At 42.4% G+C, this 23260-nt stretch overlaps 1 protein-coding gene across 1 annotated transcript in view; it reads left to right on the plus strand.

The window, feature by feature from the left end:
• SNRNP70 (small nuclear ribonucleoprotein U1 subunit 70) overlaps positions 1-18498 on the plus strand; it is a 50809-nt gene extending 32311 nt beyond the window's left edge. Inside the window, exons 6-10 of the mRNA XM_077467169.1 lie at positions 452-514; positions 6538-6619; positions 13182-13283; positions 14405-14492; positions 17428-18498. Coding sequence (XP_077323295.1) covers positions 452-514; positions 6538-6619; positions 13182-13283; positions 14405-14492; positions 17428-18205 — 1113 coding nt within the window. The 3' untranslated portion in view covers positions 18206-18498. The remainder of the gene's footprint in view (positions 1-451; positions 515-6537; positions 6620-13181; positions 13284-14404; positions 14493-17427) is intronic.
• The last annotated feature ends 4762 nt before the right edge of the window (positions 18499-23260 follow it).

The following is a 23260-nucleotide window of genomic DNA, read 5'->3' on the forward strand; positions in this document are numbered from 1 at the left end:
CTTCCTACTGTCCCCTGATAAAACAGACTTTGGAGTCGGGCTGCACATACTCAGTTTGGTGTGCATTGCTAGAGAGGTGTGTGTGGCGTGTGTTTGTGTTTTTTTTTTTTTTTTTTTTTTTTTTCCCTCTCCACTTGAGAGCGTGCATGCGATTTAGCACAGGGCCAGTAAGCACTGTCCAAACAGGATCAGGGCTCTTGCAGTCTCTAGGACAGCCAGAAAACTCCCACAAGCTTTAACCAATGCTTGGCTTGACTGATAGTCACAAGGCTGCTATATACTGCTAAGGAGAGAGTGTATTTAGCAGTTTATATTTACTAAACTAATAGCATTTTTCATGTTATATGTACTGTGTAGAGACCAGATATAATGAATGCAGGGTGTTTGGTTTAGTAACCATCTTACTGTATCCATACCAAAAATTGTCCTAATTTTTTTTTTTTTTTTCTAGAACTATGACACAACTGAATCTAAACTACGAAGGGAGTTTGAAGTTTATGGTCCTATTAAACGGGTATGTAGAGACCTGGTTATGTTTAGATTTCAAATTGTTTTATTAATATGTGGAATTTTAATATTGAAAGCATGTAAATCATCTGCAGACTATAAATCTATGATGCGCTTAAAAATACTACCAATAGTGCCTATTCAGAGTGGAATTTGTTGATGTGGCTTTTTTTTTTTTAGGCACAAAGACTAGGGTGATGAATGCAACTCCGTACTTGGTGGCTCTGATTGGGGGCAGACGATAATGGCACTATATACATTTGTATACAAAAGCATTGTTGAGAATTGAATGCAGATCAGAATATACAGAGAGCCAGTATGATGCATATAATAAACATAACCATCTCTGTATAATGTATAAAACTTACGGAGCAGTGTTTTCTATGGAGTAAATGCATACAATCCAAGTCTTTTGCTTTGCAGCCTGAAATGCAAATAGACTGTTTTTGCTTTATCCAGCTGTATTTGTATAAAACCGAATTACTGAGTTGGAAAAAAGGATAAACGCTGCCCTCTCCTAAAAATGACTCGATCAGGTGTAGCTAATCGCCACCTCAAAGCCATTTGACTTTCAACTGTAGTCATTTTGATTCGCTCAGTCTTAAAAGCGCTTTCCTAGAGCATTTCAAATCCCTGGTAGTACAACTGAAGCAAACAACTTTGGGTGGCAAGGCACTGCCATGGGATCTTTGGGATAAAGTTGTTGTGGACAGGCACAAGTCAGGAGGTGGATACAAAAAAATTCAAAGGCGTTTTCAATGCCTAGAAGCACAATGACGTCTATTAGGAAGTGGAAGGCGTTTAGTACAACATGTACCCTCCCTGGGTCAGGACATTGCTGGATGAAAGAGCCAGGAGGAAATTAGTCAGACGCCTACAGCAACTCTGAAGCCGTTGCAGTAAACTGACAGAGTGGTCATTGTGTGCACATGAAATAACATCACAAATTCTTCACAAATGTGGCTTGCAACACATCAAAGGCCTCATGCAGTCACTAATTGCCACATGGAAAAGTGTCCGATAAAGCTAAAATTGCATTATTTGGCCTCAATACCAAATGTCTGGCGGAAATCCAATACAGCTGCCATCCAAATAACACTTTTCCTACAGTAAAGCATTGGGGTGGTATTCTGTTATGGTGTGTGTTGCTGCAGCAGGGACTGGAGCACTTATCAGGATAGAAATTGGGGAAAAATGTCAAATTCTTGAGGAAAATATGCTACCCTCTGCCAGAAAGTTAATTGGAAGGTTTACCTTCCAACATGGCAGACCCCAAAGCACACAAGAAAAATTGCCACCTAGTGGTTGAAGGAGAAACCTGCAAATGTGCCAGAACCCAGACTTAAACCCCATTGAATATCTGTGGAATGACTTGACTGCCGTCCACAAACGGTCGCCATCAAATTTAACTGAAGTTTTTCAAAGAGTGGTTAAATATTGCAACATTGGTAGACACATCCCAACAGATTAAGGGCTGTAATTAAAGTAAAAGGTGGCTTGACAAAATATTGACACAAGGGCATTGATAACCTTTTCCAACTCTGATTTGTTCTTCTACCCCCCCCCCCCCCCCCTTTTTTTTTTTTTATTTTTTTTTTTTCCCTGACATATTAGTGTGTTCCTCTCATTCGGGTGTTATAAGTTGCACTAAGAGCCGATTGTAAAATCTGCTGGAATGCTGACAACGCTGGATCCTGGACAGGTAAGTATTCTGATATTAAGTCAGTAGCTGACTTTAATTTTATTTTTTGGTGGGGCTGGAGCTCCTCTTTAAGCTGGGTATTAGCCAGTAGGCTTCACAAAAAAGTGAACAGATTCCTCCATCCACACAAGCAAAATGGAGTAAAGATTCCCACCCAATTTTATCAGCGCTATTCGGTTGCTAGCAGGGTGGTTTTAACCCCCTGCTAGTGGCCGAAAAGGGGTTAAATCGGCCGGCAAAACTCCACCGCAGCGGCGTTTTGCCGGCGGTATCGCAGTACTGCCCCATGATTTCAATGGGGAGCAGCCGTGGAGGAGCAGTGAGTTCACAGCTCCCAAAGAAGCTGCTTGTATGACTTTTTCTGACGCCCTGTCAGAGCACCGCTCCAGTGTGAATGGAGCCGCTGTTTTAGGGCGTTTTGCAGGCCCTATTTTTAAAGCTTTAGCGCCTGTAAAACCCTCTGTGTGAAATGGGCCTAATTCAAAATAATTCCACTTACAAAACGATTCCTTGGTGGTCTTCTGGCTTGCGGCTGCTGTGTGTGATGCTTTTGGCGCAGCCCTGCACATTTTGTCACACAATGACGTCAGGGGTGTGGTCCTGACTACGTGATTGAGCTAGTGCAATTTTGAGATTTGTGCGGTTTAGCCTAAATGCAGTGCATTATTATCCTCTCAAAATGACATCTATTCTAGTCATTCATGTCTATGGGGGACGTTTTAGAAATTATACAAAGATTTGCTGTCAGTGCTTAAATGAAATTTCTACCAAGCATGTGAGGGTATTTGTGGTAAGACATGGCAGACTTGGTTATCTCATTAGTTGATCAGTTACAGTGAGGGGAAAAAGGTATTTGACCCGCTGCTGATTTTGATTTTGTATCTTTGCCCACTGGTAAATGTTCAGTCTATATTCACCGACTGACAGCTTCTCTCTTTAGGCCATTGGGTTGTTATGCCACCTTCAGGAGAGGACTAGGCATTACATGTTACCATGTGATAATAATAAAACTAGAACTTTCTAGTTCCGCCCACGGGGCGGTCCCTTAGGTAACAATCCCTCAGCATGCTACTGCTGCCTCAGTTTTATTTTGCCTAGTGAAGAAGGACCTAGGAACCCTGCGGGTCCCTCGGTCTGTGGTTTTTCTGCTGAATCTTTGCTTTTGCACAAGAGGAAAGATCCTGTGATCTATCAATAGCCGGCTGTGATTGGTCCTTTATACTGGACTCTGACGGCCATTTTCTAGAAGCCTGAGCATGTTTTTTCAGCTTCCCTAGAGACAGCATGTGTTCCTGTAATCCGGCCGCCATTTTCCCGGTGCTTTGTCCTTATGCTGGACGCTGGGCGGCCATTTTCTTTGAGCCTGGGCACATTGCAAAGCGATTTCAGCACCATTAGCAGCAGCTTTGAATGACTCAGCAGATTCCTCTGCACCTGGGGGCTGATGGAACACGGGCACTACTTGCTGGACAGCGCAGAACTGTGGTCCCCGCTGCTTCAGTCCAGGAAGTCGTTCCTACCTCTGAAATGGACGGTAATTACAACGGACGCCAGCCTATTCAGTTGGGGTGGAATGATGGGAGTTCAGTTGACTCGGGACTCTGGCAACTTGGATTCCTCCGTCAATCAGTCTGCTCGAACTGAGAGCGATCAGGCTATGCCTCTCCACATGGTCAATGAGACTGAAAGGGCGTCCGATCAGGATCCAGTCAGACAACGCCACTGCTGTGGCATAAGTCAATCGGCAAGGAGGAACAACCACAGTGGCACAATGGTGTAGTGGTTAGCACTCTCACCTAGCAGTAAGAACGGTTGCTGGTTTGCATATTCTTCCTGTGCCTGCGCGGGTTTCCTCCCACACTCCAAAGACATGCAGATAGGTTAATTGGCTTCTGTCCAAAATTGGCCCTAGTATATAAATGGGGACCTTGGATTGTGGGTTTCCTTGAGGGTAGGGACTAATGTGAGTGTGCAATGTACAGTGATGGGGACAATTGTAGACCCTCAGGTTGGACTGGTGTCTTTATTCAACCTTACTATGTAACCTCGGCCGCTGCAAGGGATGTCGCTCGCATACTTCGGTGGCCCTATCGGGCATTTGCTTCCCGGATGTGGGGACCTGGCAGGTGGACTGAGTCGTCAGATGCTGGACCCAGGAGTATGGGTGTTTCATCTGGAGGTGTTCAGGCTACTGTGCCTGTGGTGGGGCACACCAGACCTGGCCTCCCTTCTCAATCGGAGGGTGCCAAGATTTGTGTCCAGGACAAGAGATCCGTGGGCAGACGTTCTGGTGGCTCCGTGGGATCAGTACCAGCTGAGCCACACCTTTCCTCCACTGAAACGGTTACCACGTCTGCTTAGCAGAGTGAAAGCCGAGGGGATCCCAGTAATACTGGTTGCCCCAGATTGGCCTCAGCGTCCGTAGTACGCAGACCTAGTGCGCCTGGTGGCAGACGCTCCCTGGCAACTGCTGTTGCGAGAGGACCTTCTCTCTCAAGGTCCGATTCCCCATCCTGCTTTAACGGCATGGCTATTGAGAGCCAGGTGTTGAGGAACCGGGGTCGGTCAGACTCGGTGATCCCAACTATGTTGAGAAGACGGAAATCTTCTTGGAAGTTCTATCTTCGTACCTGGAAGGCCTACATCTCCATGTGTCAGGAGAAAGGATGGCGTCCGCGCTCTTTCTATATCCAGGATCCTGCTGTTTCTACAGCAAGTGGTGGAGCAGAAATTGGTGTTAAGCACCATTGCGGGACAAATATCAGCTTTGGCTGTCCTTTTTCTGCGACCTCTGGCATCTCGCTCTCTAGTGGGTACTTCTGCTCAAGGGGTGCATCCACCGTTACCCCCATGAGATCTGAACCTGGTATTTATCGGTGTTTCAAAAACCGCCGTTTGAAAATATCAGGGAGATTCCCCTGTTGACCCTTTCCCAGGAAGTGGTCTTTCTAGTGGCCATCACATCGGCCAGGAGGGTTTTTGGAACTGGCGGCCTTGTCCTGCAAGTCGCCCTATCTGGTTATCCACAAGTATAAGGTGGCATTGCGTCTGTAACAGTCTCCTTTCCAGATGTCAGACTCGCTGTTGGTTTCGGTGGCTGGTCCAAAGAAGTCATGGCTGTCTTGCCTGCCACCATTTCCAGGTGGATCAGACAGATTGTAGTACAAAAATAGAGTGATAGTAGGGGCGCTGAAAAAATTGTAAATATAAACGTCAATTACAAATGTGAAAATTAATAATCATAAAACACCTCAAGTAATAGTCAACCTATCACCATGAATTGAAAAACAAATATTTGCAACAAAATGAATAATATAATAAAGAAATAAAATCCCACTTAGATACTAGAAAAACAAAAAATATCCACAGTCCAAGACAGTGATTCATTCAGTGAAAGACTCCGTCTAAATCCATATGCCAGAAGGCGGCTGAAATCTTCTACAAAGGTGTGACACGTCCCTTCACCAAACTTTTTTTGGACACAGAAAAAACACCCCAACTGTGAAGATAAAGTTGTCTTCTTACCAGATGCTGTTGACTACTTTACTTAAAAAGATAGTCAAATAGGCTTATGCAGGTGAATTCCCTGCTCACATGGAATATGCTGGACCTCTTATGGAAAAAAAAAACCTTCTCCTCATAGATTCAGACAGGTCAAAAAAAAAGGAGAGCAAACAGAATCCATAGTGTGACACCGTTTTAATAATAAAAATAAATTAAAAAACATAAGGCCAAATGGCTGCTTACATATGCCGGTGCCCGACCTGGCACTGGGGCTGCTCACTTAAAACAATCGTTTTGTAATGGATGCATAGTTCCTCGTTTGTGTAGGGCGTGCGGTCCACCAAGAAACAGCCGACAACCAAAAACGTCCGGAACTGTACGTGTACGAACGTGACTAGGTACCGCCTCGACGTACGACGTGTCATAGGGAATCGTTGATTTATGCACATCATGCGACATATGCTCCCAAAGTCGGAGCATATGTCATACCAGTTTGAACCTGGCCTAACTAAGAGTGCTCCTAATCTCGGGTCGTTGCCTGTATAGAAGACACCTGGGAGCCAGATATCTTGCCGATTTGATAAAGGATCACTGTAGTATCAAATTATGCTGATGACTCATCTTGGCAGGAGGGGTCCAATTTTTGTTGGGCACCAGTTTGATTATTGCCCTCAGGAAACAAAGCTTTCTTATAGCATTAGGTACCTAAATAAAATGTGACAAAAGTGCAGTTATCCTTTTTGAAAGCACCACTTTTAATGAGCCTTCCGACAGGTTGTAACTAGTTTGTTTTTGTTTTTTCTCCCCCCCCCCCCAAATCGAAGATTCACATGGTATATAACAAGCCCTCTGGGAAGCCTCGTGGTTATGCCTTCATTGAATATGAACATGAACGTGATATGCACTGTAAGTTTCTTTTTAATAGTAATCTGTACACTGTTTATAATGCCAAATCTGTATAAATGTTTAAAATGCCCTATGGGGCTGGTTCCAGAAGGTAAGTTATTGTGTTGAAGTGAGTTACCCAAATTCCATTAATCCCATAGCTGCACTCAACCCATTGATGTTAGGATCTGTTCAGTGTACACACAGAATGAGTCATTTACTGCAGTTATAAAATTTTATAATCTATGGCGTTTCCCTTTCAACACAAGGGGACATTCGTTTTTTCCTTCCTCAAGGAGGCAGGGTAATTGCTATTTTTTTTTTTGGCCCCCTCAGGAATTGATACAAAAAAAGTGAGCCTTTTTGCAGTTCTAAAATTTGGGATTACTGTAATCTGGGTCCTTTCACATGTGGGTTGAATATGATGGGCAACAATATATACATTATAACTTCCAAGTTAAATGCTTTCAGAAGCATAAACTCCCTTGATGTGTTATGCATCCTATTCTTTGAATTGTAATTTTAACACAAAATTGGAGTTCTTGGGACCATTAAACTACCATTTTTTTAAATTCAGAAACTCCACTTGTTTGAATTGATCTGTTCCCATAGTTCACTGTTGCCCATCGATTTGTCCTTTTAAAAAAAAAAAAAAAAAAAATGTTTTAAAATTAACAAGTGTAATGTGAGTGGGGTGTATTAATTTTGTGTTCTTATTGCCACTGCAGCCACCATTGTGATGGCAATTGCCACTGCTGGCTTGCAGCTGATGCTAATGCTCCCCTTTACAACATCTCATTGTATGGTTGGTATAAGGGTTTGTATGATGGGTAAGACTTTGCAGCATTTACACACAAGACACAGGGCAGCCTTTTCAGGTGTAGCAGACAATCTTTCCACTACACAAGCATCACCAACATAAATGCTGTACTAGATCATGATTGGGGGCTGTAATAGCATGAACATTTCTCTTTAAAGGGTTTGGGCAGGGGTACATGGTTAAAGTGCATAATTTTACTGCTTAGATTTCATAGTGGTCTAATTTCACACAATTGAACAATTTTCTTATGGTCAGCTACAATCAGTTATCTTTTCAGGTAGCATAGAAAATATAGGGATACGAGAAACTGATTCTCTAGACCACATAACATTTTGCTTTACAAAAACCTATTTTAGATTTGTTTTGAAGTTTTTCTGCTGTTCCTGTTGGTGGTTTGGAGTACCCACAGGATCACTGTCAAAAATATTCTAGGACTCCACTTTGTGGATAAGTTTCTTCAAGTTGTCCTGTGCTGAGAGGAATGTGCAGGCTGCAGTTTGAAAATATTAGTTGCCTTGCTCTCTGGTATAAGTAACTTAAACACTAAACGCTGGTAGGCATGCAAGGCTAGGCAGACAGTCTAATCTCCATATGTTTTGCAGGTCAGTATCTTAAGACAAAATTTATTATATTACCCTGCCAGGCAGCTAGAGTTTTCAAGAGAAGAGGTTAGCAGTTGCAGCCTGCAAATTCATTTCAGCACAGGTTCCCCTTAAAGATGGACCGAATCTTCACAAAAAAAAAATTATGTATAATATATATATATATATATATATATATATATATATATATATATGTATAAAATATATATATATATATATATATATATATATATATATATATATATATATATATATATATATATATATATATATATATATACAAGTTGGTGGTTTTTATAAATAACTTTCGCACTCATTTACTTAAAGCTCTGCAGTAATTTAACCCCTTGGCGCTGGCACCTCCTGGTCCTTTCAAGAGGTTTCAGTTGCCGAAAGGCAGGCATTTAATCATATTTAGTATTGTGCTTGGCTATTAGTGATCACATGATCGGAAAGCACCTGATTGCAAGTAGCGATCAGTTGCTTTACGTTACCCGCCGGGAGCACACAGGGTGCACACTCTCACCACAGCATTGTTTACATGTTGGTACGCATATATTCACCCTATTGATGTTGAGGCCCACTTCCCGAGAGGCTGCTATATGCGTACAACCAGCGTGAAGAGGTTAAAAAGCCTGTCATGAGAGAGACCTGGGGGGGGGGTGAATTTCTCAAAATGCTAGTTGCCTGTCTATAATGGGGTAACTTGCTTTAGTTTTGAATTGCTGGTTTGAAACAAGTATGTATGTGAGGACTTCTGACTTTCCTCATACTTTTTCCAGAAAAAAATAAAATAAAAATTTAGGGCTAGACAACTGGCATTTGCACCAAGCATTTTATAATGGAAGCCCCCTTTTTTCCTCTTGTGATCGGGTTACCAATTTACTTTGGTAAAATTTAGATAAACCAAAGACTTAGTCTGCCCAAAACTCACAATGAGTTTTGTCCTCAGGTTGACTGTAATCTTAACCCAAATTTAAAAAGATTTAAGACCATTATCAAGTACAGATACCCAGACCTAAAGAACATACAGCTATTTTTAGTTCTCCCACTATGCCCAAAGGACTGGGAAAAGCTTTTGCACTAATGTGGTTATGGTAAACTGTCTGGTAGTTTGGCAGTATGTGGAAACTGGAACCTGCTGCAAATATTCAGTGGTGGTTATTTTTTATTTTGATCATTGCCAGCCTTAGATTTTTAGAGGACATTCATCGCTCTACTTTGGGTTATCAAATTCACACACTTCCGTCTTTATTACAAAGCTGGCTTGCTCTGTTTCCTCATTTTGTGGTCTGCATGATCCAGAATAAAAAGTAAAATTACATCTAAATGGAGTCCGGGAAATATATTAATGAAGAGAATTGGCCATCAAAGGCTAAAATATATTTGGGTCATAATGGGACAATCAAAACCTACACTTCAGGTGGCTTTCATGAAGATAAATATTTGTAAGCCATTTTTACATGGTATCATTTTCACAAATTTTTTTTTTTTTTACTGTAGAAAGGTAATATTTTAGTGGAAGGACAAAAGAGCTGTCATTTGACTAATTGTGAAAGTTGCATGCTTGTGAACCTTCCTCATGCCTCACTGTATAGTAAGTTGCTGACCTGGAAGTAGGTAACTTCAGTTAATAGTTTAAAATATAGCACATCTTTTAGTAGACCTAGAAGATAGCTGAGTGCTTGGTTTACTTTTTAGAAGGAAAACAAATAAATTAGTATGTGTGCCATTAGCGTTAACTTTTATAGATGTTTAAAATGCCTTCAACTCTTCCCATAGGATTTTCTCATTCCTAGTATTTTGAGGTTTCAGAGATAGGTTTTCATGTAATTGCTGGTTATCAGCCATAGATAATACAGCTGGTAAGGCTGTGCAAGGTGAGCCATTAGGGCCCAGGTAAGCCACAACAAGTGGAGTCATCCTTTCACCTTCTCTCTGGCACATGATGCTTCAATCAAATAAGACAGTTAACAAATCATCAGCCAGCGATGGTAAATCTTCGCTTAATTAAAAGAAGAAGCTGAAGACTGCTTGGATGGAGAGGGGTAGGTGTGGGTAGTAGGTTTGTGAAAATGAAAGGCCATGGTATTGAAATGGGTTTTCTTAGACAAAAACTCTTAGGGTGGACAGACAGCCAGATAATACTTCAATATAAGATCTTTCTATCGTTGGAGAAGCTGCATGCCATTGACTCCTGTAACTTTTGTATTTGGTCAACAGGTGCTGGTGACTTTCTTGGTGTGAAAGCTTTGTTCTCCTTTTCCTACACAAAAAAGGAGCAAAAGGCTATTCACAAAATAAATTTTGTGTTTATATTGATCACTTTTGGTTATCAATAGGGCTGTGAATAAATTTCTCGATCAGATTGCTTAATTGTATTGTGTACTTATGCTGGTCATTTATGTCTATTCTTAAATGGTGCTCATTGTCCCCAAAATGTATTCTTAAACCCACCTGTTGTGGGCAGAATAGAATGCCTTTATCTCCTCATTGTGGTGTTTGCACCTCCCATTTGAGTGGTGAATCAGTGTGTTGCCACCAGTTTTTGTATTCCCTGTTTTAAAAGTTCTGTATTTATATATAGTGACACTAAACCCGGGTTCAATTTAGTATGTGTTACTAATACCTCCCTTTTTTGGTGTGTTCCCAATCCCCCCCCCCCCCCCCCCCCCCCCTCGCTGCAAAGATGCGGCTTGCAGGACTTTTTTTTTATTATTATTATTTTTACCGTGCTGCCAGCACGCACTGCTTCAGTGTGAAAGCACTCAGGCTTTTACACTGGAGAGTAGAGGCTCTTTACAAGCATTATGCAGGTGCTATTTTTAGCACTATAGCGCCCGTAAAGCGCCCCAGTGTGAAACTAGCCTAAGGATTTGCTTGGTGTCGCTTTAAGGTTAATTTCCAGAAAATGGAGCTCTTGGTAAGCTAAAGCTCTTTCTAGTTTTGTTTCCCAGAAGGCTTTGGATTTTTGACTTAAATGCAATGCTGCTTTCCTAATACAATCTTTTTCCCTCCCTTTCTTGTCACCTAAACATGCTAGTTGTCTGGCTGATTGGGCAGTTGACCCCAAATAAGTGTGCGGCTAGTGTTATAACTCTGCATAGCTTTGTTCCAACTCACAAATATTTAAACGAAGGGGTAATAATCAGCATAGCAACTTGTATATCTAGAGCACAGGTTTCCTTTTAACAGCATATAATCATCCAGAAAATGTAACTGCCTCAGCGAATCCCTTTTTTAAGATAAATTCTTGGTATTCTCTATAGGGTCAGATACCTATAAGGGGGTAATATCTGTATGATCATGTTGTAATGATGGCAGTTTAAGCCAGTTTTTATCTCTTTATTCAGTTGTGTGTTAAATCAAACAATCCTGCGCACCATGCGGGTATTGGGAATAGAAATATGTGGGAATAATGGCTAAATCTGTGGACCTACTTGCCACCTCTCCAGGACATGTTCAAGTGATCACGTGCTAGCATCTTCTACCCAGCTTCATTCAGGTGCCAGTCTTCGGCAAAAAAAAAAAAATGACATAACCCCTGCGCAGGAGTCAGACTATCCCGCACACAAACCATGCCGGTGATGTAAATTGAGTTGCGCCTCTTGTAAATTCCAGACTGAGCAGGCAGTTAGGTTTATTTTATTGCATTTTATTGAGTCATTACATGTTTCTTCTGCGATTAATTGGCCTACCTGCTCTTAAGCTTTGTCATTTTCGACTTGCTACGCTTTAAATTTGGACATTCAGACCTGTAACCTAATTTTGGTAAGAATCCAGCCAAACAGTATTTGCACCTAGCCAGTTTTGTTGGTTGACCTGTTAACAAAGTATGTATTTTGATCTGCCTGACCAATATACAATTGCAAATGCATTTGCAGTATCCTCTTTGTGACTTGCTGTCTATTGGCGTTTAACAGGTAACTAGCTGTAACCTCATAAACTGCAGTCAAACAATATTGTAAACTTGTAAAATTGTCACCCGTGTACAGACTGTCTTAAAAAGTATTGACAGGAATTTTTTTACTCCTGACCAGCATGAGCCACAGAGCATCTCCACAATACTATTGCAACTAATTATTTTAAAGGAAAGACCTTTATATGTACTATGCTAAAGTGGTAGACAATGCCAGGTAATTGCAGAAGCAAGTTTGTAAACACCCAGTGAAGCCTGTGTGACTTGGCCACTGTTAGCAGATAGTCTGTGATGCTCTGCAGTGTTCAGCTGTCCACCAAATGCAAACTAAGGAATGATTTCAGTGGAATTACCTAGAGCAGCCGAGACAGGTAAGCGTTTCTCGGCTATAAGAAATGCATCTGCACTTTACAAAAACTTCCAAGATTCAGACCTCCTTTTTCCAAGATATCGTCATGAAATTCGTTGAATTTGAGGCGGTAATTTGAGAAATTTTGTAAGTAGCTTCACCAGGTAAATTATTATTTTTTTATTATTTTAGTGGTTCTGTCTAGTGCTTCTATGCTGTATTTTACTTATAGCTTTTCACAACCTTTGTGTGATAGAGGACTTGTAAACCTTTGAAATACCTCACTCTTACACAGGTACACATACGTTTTAAGGTCTAATAGCACAAAGAAAAGCACAATTATGGTTTTCAAAAAAAAATTTTTTATTAACTTTCAAGTATTCAGACCTACAGCAGTAAATATTTACACTGTTGGTAGACACAAATCGGATGTGTAGCACCTGAACAGGCTAGGCAAACCTAAAGAGAACCTGTGGCTTTTTTTTTTTTTTTTTTTCCCAGCGGGTTGGGGGAAGTGGGCATAGTTATGTAGTCCAAGGTTTTTGATAACAGTAATGTTTCTCTGTACTGCTGCATATTCATGAACTAGCTATAGTTATCTCTTGAATTTAACTCTGCTTACCTGCAGTTTTACAAAAGTCCAACTGTAGTTTAATCTCTGTGTAAAGAGCATTTGCTGTGCTTTGACACCATGTTCTGAAGGGGTACTATTGATAGCTTCAGAAGACTCCTATGATCAACATGGAGAAGCAGCTGCTTGATGTCGTGCATTATTCAGTATGCTGTTTTTTTTGTTTTATGTGAAAGGATAAGCTTATGGGAGGGGGGGCATAATGCTGTACACCTTGGCTAACTGTTTCTGTTCTGCCCTTCTGGAAATGATGTATTTACAGCGGCATACAAGCATGCAGATGGAAAGAAAATTGATGGAAGACGTGTGCTGGTTGATGTTGAGAGAGGTCGTACTGTAAAAGGCTGGCGCCCTCGTAGACTTGGTAAGAACTTTGAAAGCTTATTATGTGGCAAAATATATATTTTGTGATTAAACCTCTATCTCTTTATATCACCCCTCTGTAAGATAAGCTGTATTCTATTGCCTGTGCTTTATAAAAAAAAAAGCAGATTGCTACCCGTTTTAACAGCATCCAGTGGGAGGGGCTGAAATTCCCCTGCTGACATCAGCCAGGGAGGAGAGAGCCTGAAGTCATGTAATCCCTGGGAGACGCTATAGCGTTTCATAGATATGGAAAGCACATACAACCATTCATGCCTATGGGTGGATGTATGCAATACTAGAGTCTCCCAGGCTCCAAAATACACCAGCTTATCCTGTAAGGAGGAATGTATTCATGTGCACGAGCCCTAAAATGGTGCAAGCTTTTTATGGATAAAGCCAGTTTGGCAAGTCTAGGCGGTCATGCATGCAAGCAGGCCAAGAATCCACAAAATAAAATGCTGTGATGTTGCACTTTCTAGAACATTGAGAGAGGATCTTTAAGAACTGGAATTAAATAGTGGTTTTTGTGGTCTGCCCTGGTATCTTATTGTCCCCTTCTCACACAAACCTCCATTCTTTAGTTGGTGAAATTTTTTGGAACAGAATCCTCAGCAGCTGAAACACAACTGTGTCAGTATCAAATCACCCTTGTGGTTGTACTGTGTGACTAAAATATTTGTATTATAAGTTTTAAACCTTCCCCACTCCCAGCTAGCTCCTTTTTTTTTTTTTTTTTTTTTTTTTTATTCCTGTTTTTTTTTCTACCACTTTTATTCAGAATTTTGTTCTATATAAAACAAAGTTCAGAATTGGGGAGCAAAAAGGTTTTGCTACAATAACACCAATTTTCTTTTAATCACCCTCTATCATTTAAATGTAATATGTATTTTGAATAGCATAGAATGAACAATTCAGCTCAATATGCAATCGGGAAATAAAATACATGGCTTGTGAAAAATGTCATCTGAATTCAGCTTTTCAATCAATACTATTCACCAATTAAACTAGAGTGGTGGGGGGAGGGAGATATATGTGTATGATATATTATATTTTTATTTACACCATTTAAGATCCTGAAGAGAGGGCATTTGTTCAGTTTTTCACATTTACTGATTTTAGGCGGTGGTCTGGGAGGCACTAGACGTGGTGGAGCTGATGTCAACATAAGGCATTCTGGTAGAGATGATACATCCCGATACGATGAAAGGTGAGTGTTGCCAGTCCACTGTTTCATGTTTGCAGCAAAAGATTAGCTTTTGGTGCTGCTAATGCAATGTATCCAAATATCAGCCAATTTATTTATTTTACTTTTTTTTGTTTCATTATTCAGTCTTTTATAAAATTTGATTGACATGGCTATCTTGTTTTGTGATAACTACACATCTTTGGCCAAGCTGTCTACTTTTGCTCCTGATTTTTGAAACCCCTCTTGAGCTTTTGTTGTCTATAATTCCAGCTACATTTATTAGAAGTGTCTACTATACTCAAGTTGCAACAGTCAGCCCAGAGACCTGTGAATAAATTGGTTGGGACATTATTTTTGTTACTTGTGTCAAATTTTCGACTTCTCTAATATTGGTTACTGTCTATTGTGCACCCAAAGGATCTCATTGCCTTTGGTCACTCCCAAAAGTTTACAATGGTATCCATTTAGCCTGTTATGTCTTTTGTGGTGTAAGTTTTATGGCCTCTGTAAATAACAGGAATGCATATTTATACATTGCCATATTTTCAGGCCACTAGTGATTTTTTTTTTTTCTCTTTAAATCATAGAAGACCATTATCACCTTTTTTCTGGCTTTTTTTTTTTGCTTTTCCAGCAGCAAGTACTAGCTTTTCTACAATTTTTATAGGGCATTCTGCTCATAGGTTACCTAGATGACCACCTCTTGCGGTAGAAGTCATTGGCGCACCTACTAACCAACAATCCCACATTGCTGAATCAAATGCTTCACCTGGTGTATTAAGTTCCCATTCAAGACACTATTCTGGCAAGGGTTTTCCTGCCCCAGGAAAAGTTAGTGATATTTTTGTCGTTACCGCCTTCCATCTGCATTGGAAGGTGGTAACAGGTGCAGGTTACAAGGGAACTTTTGTCTGCAACGGTGTTAATTGCCATTGAACGCAATGCTTTTGAGCCTGTCCATTCTTTGCTGGACTAATACTCAGTTACTCTATTTTGGGTTTAGTTGGGCAGTGCCCCAGCTATGAGTTACTAACGATAAATGGCATTGTGGCAAAAGGGGTGGAATTCATCCTGGACTGAGCAAAATTACCTGTTCATGCTGTCTGAGGATCATATTATAGCTTGAAAAATGGGCAGGCAGACGTTAACTCCTGGAAAGTGGTCCACATCACAATGTGTTGCAGGCTGTCATTGTTGGGGCATCTCTGATACAGGCTTGCTGTCTTTTACAAAAAAAGTACTATTTATTGCTGAATTTAAGACAGTGATTCCAGCACTGGTGACACTGTAGGATCATTGTTCTGATTTTATATATTCCCTTCCCTAGAGTTGTTTCCTTTGGTTACTTGGGAGACTTGAGGTAGAAGTTTCCTTTCATGGTGCAGGCTTGGTATGCCTAATCAATCTGCTTGCGGGTGCATTATGACCTCTACTAGATTCCTCAAGTCTGCTGTTCCAAGGTCAGATCTTGCACTTGGTTGCAGGTTTTACCGGCATGGCTTTTGAAGGGTGAATCGGTGTACAGACCAAGTTTGACATTGCCTATACTTTATTTCCTTACAAGACCTTATACACCGCCACTAGTGCTTCTTTATGGGGAGGACTTGAATGTGGTGACCTGTTGCATAATAATGTACATCTGAGTGGGAGGCTGTAATCGTGACATTTTACTTTGGCAATGATGAGGCAATCCAATCTCTTCCTGCACATCCTTTTAAGAGCCACAGCAGTGGTAGGTGAGCTGTACCTTTTTGACACAGCCAGAAGCTTGCTAAATCAGTCAGTTGTCGCAATGGTATGTTCCTCTATCCTCTAGGTTGCATGGAATATTCATTGATGGGCATCGCATGCTTTTACATAGAACACACATATTGTCACCCTCATGAATTGACAAACCATATACACTTATAATTGTGGTTTATGAGTGGTCCTGCAGCCTCTTGGGACCTGTGACGTGGGAGGGAGTAGGTTGAACTTTTTCTTGGATTGCCTACGCCAGCCTTTATTATCAGACTGTCATCTGAACACAGGGACATTCCAGTCCGAACTGTCAGACTGCCAATCTGTAGCCAGCGGAGACTGCACAGCAGACCTTAGTTGCTAGGTCTGCCGCAATCCTCGTAGCCAATTGTCACATGTGCCCCCCCCCCCCCCCCCCCCCGTAGCATGAATCTATGCTCAAGCTCACTGCAGCATGCTTCTTTGCCCAGCTCCCGTCCTTTGGCTACAGGGATATGAGTCCCTACTGATCTAGAGCGTTACTCTGAAGGGCACACCTGATGTAAAGGAGCACTCTGGTAGCACAAACTTGAGATTTGGACCTTGGCTGGAAGAAAATTTTTAGGGACTGCATGACCTCAAATTTTAAGTCCATACCCCTAGCCTAGGCAAAACCAGCAGGGTTGGGTATTTGACAATTAAGGAAGAAGGGCTTTAAGAGTTGTCTGTTTTAATTCTCCACAGGGATAAAGTTGCGGTAAGGCCAAGGCCATCCTTTTGCAATCATACTTTTTCGTTCGCGAAACTATGGAATTAGTTACTTTTTAATAATGAAACCTTCCTAATTTGCATTAAGCACATGTCAGTGTTTGGTTGTTTGTTTTTTGCAATTTTTATAAACTGCAACCTTGTGTTCAATTGAGTTTGAAAGCCATAAACTTATTTAGATAACAAATATTTAACCCTATTTACATCTATGCAGTCCAATGCCTTGTTGAAAATTGCACATTCATTACCTTAGCCAGGTATATTTGATGGTCTTTCCAATATTCCCAATGTGCTGTTGTGTGCTTGATGCTTTTGTGGTGATGCCTATACATGAAGCCCACCTTTTTTTTGAGTCTTTCATGGTCTTCGAAATGATTTAGAACAGACTTTTTTTTTATTTATTTTTTATTATGGTCAATTTTGAGTTTTATTTATAAACGTAATCTGAAATATATGTGCTTTTTATTAGGGACCGTGATCGAGAACGAGAGAGAGACCGCAGAGATCGCAGCCGTGACAAGCAGCGAGAGAGGAGGAGTAGCCGCTCCAGAGAGCGCAGGAGGAGATCCCGAAGCCGTGAAAAGGACGATAGGAAGCGTAGCAGAGAAAGGAGTAGGGACAAGGACAAAGACAAGGATAAGGACAAGGACAAGGACAAGGATAAGGATAAGGACAAAGATAAGGATAAAGACAAGGACAAAGACAAGGACAAAGACAGAGACCGCAAGCGCAGGAGTCGCAGTAGGGACCGCAAGCGTGATCGGGACCGTGACAGGGAAAAGAAGGAAGAGCGAACCGAGGGAGAAGCTCCAGAAAATGCTGAGGTTAATCTTGAAGAAATACAAATCGGTGATGGTGCTTTAGATGGAACAGAGGTCAAGCCAGAACCAGAAGAAAAGGGTAGGGACCGTGAGAGAGACCGGGAAAGGGATAAGGACAGGGATAAAGAGAGAGAGAGGGATCGAGACAGGAGACGTAGCCATAGAGATAGGGATAAGGATAGAGATAGAGACAGGGATAGGAGGAGAGAGAGAGACAGAGAGAGGGATCGAGATCACAAGCGGGATAGAGACCGGGGTGACCGCAGTGATAAGCGTGAGGAGAGGGTTCCTGACAATGGTTTAATTCAAGAACCTCCAGCAGAAGAGACCAGTCAAGACATGTACTTAGACCAAGAATCCATGCAGTCTGGAGATGGATATTTATCCACAGAAAATGGCTATGTTATGGAGCCTCCTATGGAGTGACACACCTGAGAATAACTTCATTTGGACTCTTCTTCTGTAGTTGCGCTTCTATGCGTGTATCTAAGAGCCACATCCACATAAATGTTTCACTTGTGCATATGACTTGGGATTTCCCATCCGTAATTAACTATGAAGTTCCAAAGCAATTAAGCTATACAACAGTTGCATTTTTGTTCCCTCGTAGGTGGGTATGTTTTACGATTTGTGATGGTCATCACCCAAGTTGTGTAAAATTGCTTACGTTATTTTATTTCCTTTTTTATGGCCTTTCAAATAAAACCATTTTAATGTTACTCATTTTTTTTGTTTGGTGGGTAGAGCAATTTATAAGAACAGTTCATCTGCTATATTAACCACTTGGCTGGTCAAAGACCAGAGGACTTTTTACAATTTGGCACTGCTCTAACTGGTAATTGCGTGGTCATGCAATGTTGTACCCAAACAAAATTTGCATCTGTTTTCCCCCCTCACAAATAGAGCTTTCCTTTTAAAGGTATTTGCTTGCCTATGCGTTTTTTTTTTTTTTTTTTTTAAGAATCTGAAAAAGACAATTATGAAAAATATATTTTCTTTGTTATAAGAAAAATCCAATAAACTAAATTTTATCATACATTTAGGCCAAAATGTATTCAGCCACATTGGAAATAAATTGGTCCACACTATCCCAGAAACACATTACTATTGTAGGTACCTCATCCCCTAATGATTCTGCAAATATTATATCCTAAAAAAGGAAAAAAGGGGAGCAGGGGATTTTTATACGGTACAATTTATAGAGAAACAGATTTCTTTTAAAATAATTCATAACTTTTTTATTTAGAAATGTATTAAAAATATATTTTGTAGAGACAATAACAGCAAATACACTCATTGTACAAAAAATGCATAGCTATAGAGTATAGGGGATCCTGAAAGTGTTAGTTGCTGAGACTGATCGTACTTCCTCCCGACATGTTTCGCATTTGTGCTTCTTCTCCCCTGAAGAAGCACAAATGCGAAACATGTCGGGAGGAAGTACGATCAGTCTCAGGAACTAACACTTTCAGGATCCCCTATACTCTATAGCTATGCATTTTTTGTACAATGAGTGTATTTGCTGTTATTGTCTCTACAAAATATATTTTTAATACATTTCTAAATAAAAAAGTTATGAATTCTTTTAAAAGAAATCTGTTTCTCTATAAATTGTACCGTATAAAAATCCCCTGCTCCCCTTTTTTCCTTTTTTAGGATATAATATTTGTATTCAGCCACATGTCTTTGGTAAAAAAAAAGTCAAGTGTATATTGGTTTGCACAAAAGTTATAGCGTCTACAAACTAGGGTACATTTTCTGGAATTTATGCAGCTTTAGTTTGACTGCTTAGCTAATTTCTTGAGGTGCTAAAATGGCAGGCAGTACAAAATGCCCACAAATTACCCCATTTTGGAAAGTAGACACTGAGCAAATTGCTTAAAGGCATGTTGAGCCAATTGAATATTTTATTTTTGTCCCAAGTGATTGAATAATGACAGTGTTTTCTTTCGTTCATTGATGGACACAGCTCCAGTAATCTTGACCGTAGGGTTATTACACCACCTTCAGAAGAGGACTAGAACATGTAATGCATGTGAAAAAACAGAATTTTACAGTTCCGCCACCTCTGGTAATAACCCATCAGCCTGCTTCCTGTAGCTGTTTTTTTTTTTTTTTTTTCTTTCTGCCTAGTGAAGGACATAGGCTCCCTGCGGGACCATCGGTCCTGGGAATTTTTGCTGAATGTTTGCCTTTTGCACAAGATTTTAAGTTCCTGTGATCAACAGCCGACTGGATAATCTAGAGCCTTGTCCTCCCCAGCCTGGCCATCGAGCATGTGCAGACCCTAGCTATCCGCTGGGTCGGCCAAGACAATGCCCCTCAGGCTCCAGCCACCCTATACGGCTCGGGAATGGATCTGTGATGGGATGTCCCCAGTTTGTCTGGATGGTAAGTACAGCTCTTCCTGCCTCGGCAGAATTGAGCAGCTGGGCATTCCCTGGGAGTGGGGCCCTCTTCTCTCCCTATCCCACCCAAGGGATGCTGCTGAACGGTGTGTACCTGTAGCCAGGGGTCCCCTGGGGGGCTCTCATCTTAGATGGGGGGGGGGGGGCGCTGCGCTGGGGATCTATGTCCCTGGGTGTCTGGTCTCCCCACTGGGTGTCTGGAGGTCTGCATGTGCTGATCGCCATAGTGTTGTTCTGACACCATTAGCTCTGTCCTTTCACTGTGTACAGTTGTCAGCCATTTTTGGTATGCCTCAGTAGAAAGCGGGGTTAAGGTCCCTTTTTCTGTAGCTCGGCGGCCATTTTATTGTAGCCCAGATCAGTTTTTATCCTCAGCGCTGGTCCCTGCTGCTCAGAACGGCGCTTTTTTTTTTTTTTTCTCTCAGGACACCTGGGAGCTGATACCGGATGCAGAAACCTGTAACTGAACAGCGCAGCACTCTGTCGGGGTGGTGAGTCCTGCGGTGGGGGCCCCATCAGTCTGGAGCAGCTAGGAGGGTGGGATTGTGCACCTGTCCTAAGTCCCCAAGGGTTGCAGACACGGTGGGTCAGCATGGCTTCAGAAACTGGTGTTTCTTCCCCAGGACTCCCTGCAATTGCAACCAGCTCGTCTCTAAACCGTGCAATGACTTTGGATGCTTTGTCAGCGGGCCTTGAAACTTTCATTGCCAGGGTGGAGGTGGTGTGCGGTCGCAAAGGTGTTAAACATCGGCCCCTGCCCCCACCGTCCAGGAGAGCTCTGACACAATCGGGTCCCACTGAGACTGGCGGCCCCTGCTCTGTTTCAAATGACACTGACCTGGAGCGATCGGACAGTGAGGATGAGTCCGGGTCCATGCAAGACAAATCGCTAGTTGGAGCACTTATGACAGCTGTGCGTTATACCCTGAAAATTCAGGATACAGCAGGTTCCTCTGCTGAAGTAGCGGTCCCCTTTGGGTCCCATAAGCCTGCCTGTACACCTAAGGTGTTTCCGTATCTGACTTATTTTAATAAGTTCATATACAAGGAATGGGAAGCCCGCAACGGACCTTCTCGGTCCCTAAAAGAATGGTGGTGCACTACCTCTTTGAGGAGAGCCTTATTAAAAAAAATGGTCGGGTGGACCCCCCAGTATCCAGGTTAAACAAAGTAACCACGATCCTGATGGAGGAGACTCCTGCATTTAAAGACCCTACCAATGGGAAGGCCGAGGCAATGGCCGTTCCTTGTTTACGGTTGTGGGGTAAGCCATCGACCAGTACTGGCCACAGCACTTGTCGCAGATACTTACTGTATGGGCAAAACTTTTTGCACCGTGAATTGGAGAAGCAGCAGGCTACTCCCGTCTGCGTGGAACTGACAGACCAGTTAGTGCATGGCCTTCAGTATGTTTGGGACACGGCCCTGGATACGCTTCCTTTGCTCTCCAGGACTTCAGTGTCAGCAGTGGTGCCTGATTTGGCTAAAATGTTGGTCTGCGGACCAGGCATCTAAGAAAAAAAAGCTTTGACGGATCTACCCTTGGTGAGCGGCTCTTTGGAGCCTCGGATGGTATTAAGAATGTCACAGGTGGGAAGAGTACCTTACTCCCACAGGCCAGGAAGTCTAAGGAAGGAGCCATGCCACATGCAAGGGCCCTCATTTTCTGCACAAAAGGGCTTTTTCGTCCGTCCAGGACTTCGGCTAAATACTCCCAGTCCGACAAGACAACCGCATCCCTGGAACTGTGAGCAAAAGTGCCATCGCATGAAGGTGTGCCCCTGCCCATCTCTTGGGTGGGGGGGGTCGCCTTTGGGAGTTTGCAGCCCAGTGGGCCTCTCGGCTGTCCGACCAATGGGTCTGCAAACTAATTTCCTCTGGCTACAAGATAGTTTCTCTCTTGGTCACGAAACTGATTCTTCCCTTCCAGTATACCATTGCTCCCGGCTCGCCGGAGGCCCCATTGGGGGTAGTAAGGTACCTGCTAAGCCACGGGGTGATGGTGCCTGTTCCAGAATCGGAAAGGTTCCAGGGGTTCTACTCCAATCTGTAGTCCCCAAAAAGGGGTACATCCAATCTTGTACCTGAAAGCCCTCAATTGCTTTGTAAAAGCACAGCGGCTCAGAGGGGAATCGGTTCTCTCAGTAGTCGCTGCACTCCAAGGGGACTCCCTGGCATCTTTGGACATTTAGGATGCGTACCTGCACATACCCATATGCCTCAGGCATCAGAGGTTTCTGCGATTTGCCATAGGGGAACTCGCTACCAGTTTGTGGCTCTCCTTTTTTGGCTTGGCATCAGCACCCCGAGTCTTTACCAAGGTATTTTCTCCGATTTTGGTGTTGTTGCGACGAGGGATCGCATTCAAAGGTTACCTAGAAGCTCTCCTCCTGAGAGCAGCTTCTGCCTAAGAATTAAGGAGGATGTGGCGATCACCATGCAAACCCTGCAGGAATTTGGGTGTCTGAACCTCAGTCAGTGTTTATACCAACTCGGCGCTTGGAGTACCTAGGCTTACTGCTGGACTCCGTGGAAGCGAGAGTTTGTTTTTCCCTTCAGACAACCTCCAGACTCAGGGCTGTGGTAAAGTTATTGATGAACCACAGGTGATAGTCGCTGCGCTTCTGCATGTGAGTCCTGGGCCTCATGGTGGCCTCCGAGGTGGTACCATACGCCCAGTTTCACACCAGTGTCTTGCAGGAGGACATATTGACAAAATGGGACAAATCTATTATCCCTGTATCAGCAGATTCGGGTGAGCCAGTCAGGGACTCCCTGCTCTGGTGGCTGAGGCCCCGACACTTCAGTCTGGGAAGTCATTCATACCTCTCCATTGGACAGTGATCACAACGGACGCCAGTCTGACTGGCTGGGGTGGAGTACTGGGAGTACAGTTGACCCAGGGCCTCTGGTCGGGGGAAGAATCCAAGTTACCGATCAATGTGCTTGAGCTCTGAGCGATAAGGCTATGCCTCTCCATATGGTTGAGACTAAGAGTCCGATCAGGATAGTCGTTTAACGCCACAGCGGTGGAATATGTTAACCATCAAGGAGGAACAAAAATCTTGGCTGC

Source organism: Lithobates pipiens, unplaced genomic scaffold, assembly GCF_037356315.1.
Source record: "Lithobates pipiens isolate NorthernLeopardFrog02 unplaced genomic scaffold, aLitPip1_a1.2 Scaffold_48, whole genome shotgun sequence".
NCBI classification, from domain to species: Eukaryota; Metazoa; Chordata; class Amphibia; order Anura; family Ranidae; genus Lithobates; species Lithobates pipiens.